Source organism: Gavialis gangeticus, unplaced genomic scaffold (genome assembly GCF_001723915.1).
Source record: "Gavialis gangeticus isolate Ggan-Ray unplaced genomic scaffold, GavGan_comp1, whole genome shotgun sequence".
Classification (NCBI taxonomy): Eukaryota; Metazoa; Chordata; order Crocodylia; family Gavialidae; genus Gavialis; species Gavialis gangeticus.
In genome coordinates, this window is record NW_017729033.1 from 38944997 (window position 1) to 38952880 (window position 7884).

At 38.3% G+C, this 7884-nt stretch overlaps 1 protein-coding gene across 1 annotated transcript; it reads left to right on the forward strand.

The window, feature by feature from the left end:
* Positions 1-1871: 1871 nt before the first annotated feature.
* On the forward strand, positions 1872-6770 carry CLRN2 (clarin 2). Its single transcript, XM_019526488.1, has 3 exons — positions 1872-2200; positions 5811-5990; positions 6439-6770. The coding sequence occupies exons 1-3, from the start codon at positions 1948-1950 to the stop codon at positions 6699-6701; spliced, it is 696 nt and encodes a 231-aa protein (XP_019382033.1). The 5' UTR covers positions 1872-1947; the 3' UTR covers positions 6702-6770.
* The last annotated feature ends 1114 nt before the right edge of the window (positions 6771-7884 follow it).

Below are 7884 nucleotides of genomic sequence, written 5' to 3' on the forward strand. Positions count from 1 at the left end.
ATTTCACGGAAACTGTGAACTCTGGGATTGTCCACAAAATCTGCAAAATCAACAAAAAACTTAGTAAGAATATAATGCTGGCTCTCCAGTGGGAGCCAGCAGTCCTTGCTGCCAGGAGGGGAAGGTGCCCACTGGCGGGGTGGTACAAATGGCAGCAGACAAGATAGCAGCCGCCCCCTTGTCTCCCCTCCCTCTGGGTCCTCTCCGCCAATCAGTGCCTAGGGGCGGGGCCACACAAAGGACATCCAGCAATCAAAATGGCAGCTGCCGCCTCACCCCTCCTCCAATCAGCATCGAGGGGTGGGGCTTCTTTGCCAATTAGCACCAAAGGGCTGGGCTGCCACAAAATACCCACAAAATTAGCTCTGTGCACCGTGAGTGAGCTGCAAAAAACCCTTTGTCTTGCTATGATTTAGGTAGGTCCCAAATTACGTGGTCTGGATTGTCCTTGGAAGGCATCTAGGGGTACAGACAGACTTACATTTGGAACACTTAATAGCCAAACCACTCCAGCTTTGACTCTCAATGAAGCAGTGTTAAAATTGGAGGTTTTTTCCTACAGTTGTATTTCCCAACTTGTCCACAAGTGACAATTAAAACTTAACAGCTGCTGCCCCTTTGAAAGTTCCTGTTTTGAAACAGCTCCAAATATACATGTGTCTATACTCTAGGTCTCCCATTCACCGTATACAAAGCTTAGTTGTGTAAGCTTGTCAATTTGCATCAAACTCCAGACATAAAGCCCCTAAATTTAAAGCACTGCCATACCTTAAGTACATTTTGTATTGTGTCTGAAGTGTCTAATACATTTTTAGAGTGCTTATATTCCATGGTCATGGACACAGTATAACAATATAGACATAAAGGTTAAAACATAACTACGTAACCAAGGAAATCTGTAGTGCTTTGAGACCTCTGCTGACCGTGAAGACTTTGTTTTACATCTTATCCAAAAGACACAGCACCTTAGTAATAGTGTGTTTCCACAACTTGTTTGGGCTGCAGTCAGTAGGGTGTTGGGTTACCTACTTCAGAAGGATGTTGTGAGAATTAATTAATTAATTAATTAATAGTCTTAAAGAGCTTCACAGTCCTTGAGTGAAAAGCAGTAAAGAAGTGCAAACTATTGTTGTCACTTTTCAGTCCTATCTGATAGCACTTTCAGCCTGTTGTGTCCGTTCGTGTATGTGCCTGCATTAGCTCCATTGCTAATATATTTTAAAAAGAATGTTGGCATTTGTCTTTTTTCAAGCATAAAGAATTGTTTTGCATCTCATTTTATATCCCAAAAACTAATCTAATAACAAGTCTGTGCAGCATCAAACACTATTTATATACTTCAATTACCAAGCTTGGAGAATGGGTTATCATTTTCTAGTTTATGAACAGTTCTGATAGCAGGGACAGTGGTGACATTTAGAAAAAGAAGCACCACTGCAAGCACCAGGAAAAAGTAATTTGATACAGCTGAGATGGCAGCAGAATTCAGGTGCCAATAATATATTTTGTGCATGCTGCGTCCCTTGCCCACAGATATTTAACATGTCATAGCAATCTAAAAAAACTGGATCCTTCATCTAAGTTTCTTCTATGTGATTATGGTAAAGAAATAGATGTCATTTGAGTATGTCAATTAAACCTCTGATGAAACAATAGTCGTGCAATAGATATAGGATTACCTTCTGCAGAGACAAGCTCCACTGCACTACAGTGTAATGAAGTTCTTCTTTGCAACCATTTCAGGATGTTGTCGCAGCAAATCTACATTTCGGGCTTGATTTTTAACCATTCAGTTTAGCCTCTGGAGTTTAAAAATGCAATGAGATATAAAAGTCTGTGTTTTGAAGAATTTGCATTCCACTTGTGGATTTCTAAGCATCAGAAAAATGGAAAATATGTCTAATTACTTCAGAGAGGCCTTGGAGAGGATTCCTTGAAACTACTAAGATGCCTGGCTGCTTTAAAAAGACATTGTTTGCACTGGCTTCTGCAATGAGCTTTGTGTCTTTTATCTTGATTGTTGTTGCAATGGCAACCCAAAAGTGGATAACTGGAAAAATTCTTTGTAAAACAGGAGCTGACTTGGTCAATGCCACAGATCCAGAACTAGTCAAGTTCATTGGAGATATTTACTATGGACTCTTTCGTGGGGGCAAAGTACGACAGTGTGGGTTGGGTGGGCGGCGGTCCAAATTCACACGTAAGTAAAGTTTTGGTTGAATATATTGAGTGATGTGTAAATAAATTTTAAAAGCCTAATAATTTCTTTGTTTATCATACCCATAGAATTAAAATAGTTATTAAGCTCACATCTATAGTTCATTCTACTTTGGGTATTTATGGTTTGAAACATGGGCAGGAATTTCAATGTATTTTTGGGCTTAATTTATTTATATATTTTTTTCATTTATATTCTTGGATATGATGCCATATCACTGTAAAAGCAGGTTAAGAAAAAATATTTCTTAGAACTCAGATGGAGTTTTTCTTGTCATTCCCATGTAAAGGCTGGTGCCCACTTTTGGCATACCAGCCACCTCTGTAGTAAGTACTACTGGACCAAAGGGATCTTCCAGTCGTGTTTTTTACATGCTGCTCTCTAGGTACCCCATAGTACGCATGCCATGGCAAATATTCTGGCTTCATTTTTTATGGGTTGGGAGATATTTCCATTTCTTCTTGATAATTTTGGAGGAGATGTTGAGTCCTGACAAATCTCAGCTTTCTGTGTAAAACCTAGTATTCTCCTGAGGCATTTGCTTTCAGACCATTTAGAGGCCTGTCTGTACCTTTGGTGGACTACTTAGCCTTCAGATCTACGTTAAGGTAGAAATAGCACTTGAGCTGAAGTTTCGTGGCTTGGTTTCTACCTTGTGGATTTTCAACAACCAAATCTTGCTTCAGCTAATCATTGCAGCTAATGCCTTGTCAATGCTGTCTTATTACCAGGCACGGCCCACTCCTACCCCATCCAGTTGTCTCTAAAGGGTGAGGGATAGGAGGTGGAGTCATGGATGTCTGATCTTTGCCTTTCTCTTATTTCCACTGCTGAGAGAAAGCATTAGGCATGCAGATGTAATTTACCTACCCATCCATGCTGTTAGTCATTATTCGGATAAGCTTTGCTGGCTGCTAAGTGGAATGGAGGAAGGGGAGCTTATGCCTCCTTTTGGTCATTTGCACAACTGTGTAGGGCGAATCCAACTGTTGATAAAGAGACTTTTTGATGAATTACTAAACTAAACTAGTTCAACTGTGACTCCTGTGATACAGTAGTCAGAGGACCAAAAGCTGCAGTTCTTGTGTAAGCCAAACTCTCATGACCATAGAGTCATAGGGTTGGAAAGGACCTTAAGGTTACCAGGTCCAACCCACTGCATGAATGCAGGATACAGTGGGAGTTTTCCCTGCCAGCAGGGGAAGACAGGGCCTTTAAAAAAAAAAAAAATCGCAGTCACTTAGTCAATAGCTATAGTAGAGATGTACCTTTCAAAAATTAATTAAAAGATCTGTAAGATTAGATGTTATGGACTCAGTGGTGATACGTTTCCTAGAGGGACAGCTCCAGTGCAGAATAGAAATGTGGCAGTCATACAGATGTTCCAGCACCATTTTGTTTGCACATAGCCAGCCAGAGGCAAAATGCTTGAGGAGGCCCTAGGAGAGAATACCCTTTCCCAAGAAAAGGAGCCCAAGAGCAAGCCTGGGGTGCATGCTGAGGACCTGTCCAAGCCTGGTGATTACTGCCTCCCTGTGGAGCCTGAAAAGACCCTTATTGTTGTTTCTGAAATGGGCACAGAACCCCAGTGGCCATTCCCCCAGGGGCACATCCTCTCTGACCCTGTGCTTGAAGAGGAGATAAATAGATTCTCTTTATAGTCTTATCACCTCCCTGAGCAATCTGAAGGTTATACAGGGCTAGATTTAGGGTGTTTTTTGTCTTCTCCATCTCCTCTGTCCTTGATGAGCCCCAGCATAGATTGAATTTTCTAAATGCCCCATAGTTCTCTTCTGAGAAAATTTGGTCTTTGGCTCTACCACATTGCATTTGTGAGGACTCACAGGTGGGTGAAAGAAGTTACCATTGCCTGGGAAACAGAGCCAAAATTCACAAGCACCTTGTCCAAGTTAAGGAGTTACTAGAAGTCCTGTATGTGTTACTTCAAAAAATTTCAGACCAACCCTGACTGGATACTCTTAGGCAGATGCTCAAGAAAGCTAGCTTTTTCTTCAGCAAAAAAGTGCTGTGTTGCTGTGACTTAACAGAAGTGAATGGCTTTACACCACTTTAAAATGGGTACAGTGCTGTAAAATTAACCCTTGTTAAATGAGGTATTAAATCTACAACGCTTTAAATAACTTCTGTATGCTGGTTAGGAGGTGCAGAAAAAATGTAGCAGTTCCTAATTTTTTAAGGCTAAAATGAGTAACCTTAATAATACTGCAACATGTTCTATTTTTTCTGCTGATATTATCATCAAGGCAGAAATTGCTTGTTCATTCTCATTAATTATTTTGTCTGTAATAGTCATGTACTGGGGTTAATTAGATTAATATGCTATCCTTCCCAAAACAGCTCAGGATGGCTTATCATAAACATAAGATAAACAAGTAAAATAATAAAATAGTAAATAATAAAATAATTCCCCAAATACCTCAAAATTTAACCCCATTTGCTAAGCCTGCCTAAATAAAAACGTTTTACAATGCTTCCATAAGATGTCCAGGGTTGGGCTTAGATAGGCCTCAAGGAGGTCTCAGGGCAGCTGAACCTACAGTTCAGTGACTGGACCTGACTGAGCAAGACACTTAGGGCATCTTTACACATGCTCCAGGGGTGGGGGGTGCTTTAATTAGATTAGCTCTGGTAGCCACTTTAATTAAAGCACTTACAGCATCTTGTGTATTCAGCTTCCCCACACTTCAAAATGGTGGCAGGGGCTTTAACTAAATATCCCTGAATGAGCTTTAGTTAAAGTGCCCCCACTGCCATTTTGAAGCACATGGACACTGATACACAAGACATGGAGGCAGATGGAGTGTGCCAATTAACACACTCCACTGATGCGATGTAATTAAAGCATGTCAGAGCAGTGTCCCTGCATGTATACAGGCATCCTTAAGTACATGTGTAATGCTAAGTATAAATTGTTCCAGTAAGGGGCCTTTAAGTACCTTGCTGAACTGTGGGTCTACTTGACTCAAAGAAAGGAACCAGGTTTTTCATCTACACTTCACTTGTTGCTCATAATTTTGTTGAGCAGCAGGTGGACAATTTAGTTTGTAGCTTCAGACAATACCACTATTATTGCTATAAGTATAATATTCATATATGTTAATTAAAGCTCATGGCATGACATTTTGATCTCAATCTGAACTCTCCCTAAAATTCAGAAATATTTAGAGTTAGAATTCTGGCTGGCGCTTACAAGAATGATAGGACAAGCTGGGAAGATCAAAGTGAGTGAGTGAGGGTTTATTGCTTAATAGACATAATATACAGTAATATATTTTCCAGTATAGTCTCATATAATACAGACATTAATAAAACTAGGGCAAGAATACATGAGTCTGCATCCCTGACCAACACAAGTATTATAAGAGAATACTATTCTCAGGTAAGAACATCCACATTCCTTTACTTTTGCCATCAGATAATTCAACCATCATGAACTAACACCTGTTTCTACCAGATTGCTTGTAAATAAAGTCCTATTACAGTGAGCATAAATCAGTTAATCAATATAAGGTTAACGTTTAATAATCAGAAAAAGGTATATGCTACATAACTAAATATTTTTTCTTGACAGTCTTCCCACATCTGGTCAAAAAGCTGAATACAGGCCTTCATGTGATGATTATAATCTTCCTATGTGTTGCCATTTCTTTTGCTCTGATCAGTTTTGGATTCTGCATTCTCAACATAATCCAGGTTCCATATCGAGCTATTAAAGGTCCAGCAGGTATATGCCTATGGAATTTACTTGCAGGTAAAATAATTTTTACTACTGAATAAATAGTAACACTAAATTGTGTCCACATGTTAAAACCTCTTGCTCTTCCTATATGTACATTTCTAATAAAAGATAAATGTTTGCATTGAATTTGTACCTACTGTAGTAAAATTAATACAAAGCATTTCAGATGCTACTATAGGTTGTTCTTCACGAACAGAGAATTCATATACAGCCTCAATATCAGTTGAGCAAAAGAGCACTTTTATAGCAATGTAAGAAAGGTGCGATGCTTAATCACATATCTAATAAAGGCTCCAATTCAGGAAGACCCTTAAGCACATGTTAAGCACATCCCCATTCTGGATACCCAATCATACATTTAACCTGAAGTGTGTACTTAAGTCGTGTTCTCCTAAATTAGATCCAACACATCCAACTTGTTTTGAAAATGATGATGAATGCCTTTTTCATTCTGTTGCAGGTGGCTTTACAGCATTGGCAGTCACTAGCTTTATAGCTGCTGTTAAACTTCATCATCTCACAGAAAGAATTGCCAATTTCCAGGAAAATTTTCAGTTTGTAGTCTTGGAGGAACAGTATGAAGGCTCTTTTTGGCTTTGTTGGGCAAGTGCTACAGCTCATGGAGTAAATTTGTTGCTAATAGCCCTAAGTGCAATTCGTTTCCCTGAATTTAAGACTAAAACAGAAGAGGCAAATGTTACAGCAGAAGACATCATGTACTAATAACCTTCTCCATCATAAAATTAGGTTTTTTTGAAGTTAACTGTTGTGATTAAAAGCAGCTCCTTGGTTCTGTAATTTTTTTTTTTTATTTGGATGGAAATTCTGGTTTCATAAATAATTAAATTGCTACTGGCAGAATACATAGTGTTTTGAGGCCAGTTGATGGTACCAGCAATACCATTGGCTGGAAAACAAACTACAATATCTGCACTGCTTAAGAACTATCCAATATGTAAAGTAATGCAGTTACTTTCTAGAATGTTTCCATCTTTTCAAAAATCTGAGGTAAAATATGATTTCACAAAAATCAAACAGTGCTCTTTAGTTAAGATAAGGAAGAAGATACCTGTATCATAATACATTGGCTTCCAAGCTAATAGACTACAGTCTTATTGCAAAGCATAGAGAACAGATCCTGGACTTCTGTATTAAACACCATTGCAAATTAGTTTCTCAGATTATTAAAAAAATCTGAGAGGACCAATGGATTACCCTATTCTTAATGATGTACTGCAGTGCTAGAAAGGTAAACTTAAATTAGCTAGGAGACTGAAATCAAACTGAGAGCACATGACTAAGGGCATACAGTAAGATTTTAAAAATAAAAAATAAAAGTCAAAAGCCAGAAACTAGATAACCTAAAGAGTATTCTGACAGATATATTGGCTCAGGCCTCTGCCAATTCTTGTTTTATCTGAAAACAAATGAAAATAGCACATATGAAACACTATTAAATGAAAAACTTTTTATTAAGACACTTATGTGTGGCAAAGTTTTGTTGGTTGGGGATTTTTTTGAGAATACTAATACCAGCACAGCATAAGTATTCAATCACTTGTTGCACCATGACTGCTGAGTTCTGCAGGCCTTAAAGCAAACATGACATTTCTAGAGATTCATTGCCACAGAGAAACAAAATAGATTCCTAGACTATGTACAGATGATAGGTACAGAAAACTAGACTTAAAAACATTGAGTTAATGAAAAAGCCATTATTTCATATTAGTGAGTAAAACACATTGTATTTGGTCATCCGGCTAGTGGAAAACTGTTGTGTGTTATAAATTTCAAAATACAATTATTTTTGTAAAGAACTGTGAAAGCCTCTAACAAAAGAAACATGAAAAAGTTTGAGATGTCTTGTACCACTTCAGAATATTTTAAGAAAAACATATATGAAAAT

Coding starts and splice junctions, on each gene's coding strand:
- CLRN2 (XM_019526488.1), top strand. CDS start 1,948: ATGCCTGGCTGCTTTAAAAAGACATTGTTTGCACTGGCTTCTGCAATG. Junction 2,201..5,810: donor GCGGCGGTCCAAATTCACAC/GTAAGTAAAGTT, acceptor TTTTCTTGACAG/TCTTCCCACATCTGGTCAAA. Junction 5,991..6,438: donor CCTATGGAATTTACTTGCAG/GTAAAATAATTT, acceptor ATTCTGTTGCAG/GTGGCTTTACAGCATTGGCA.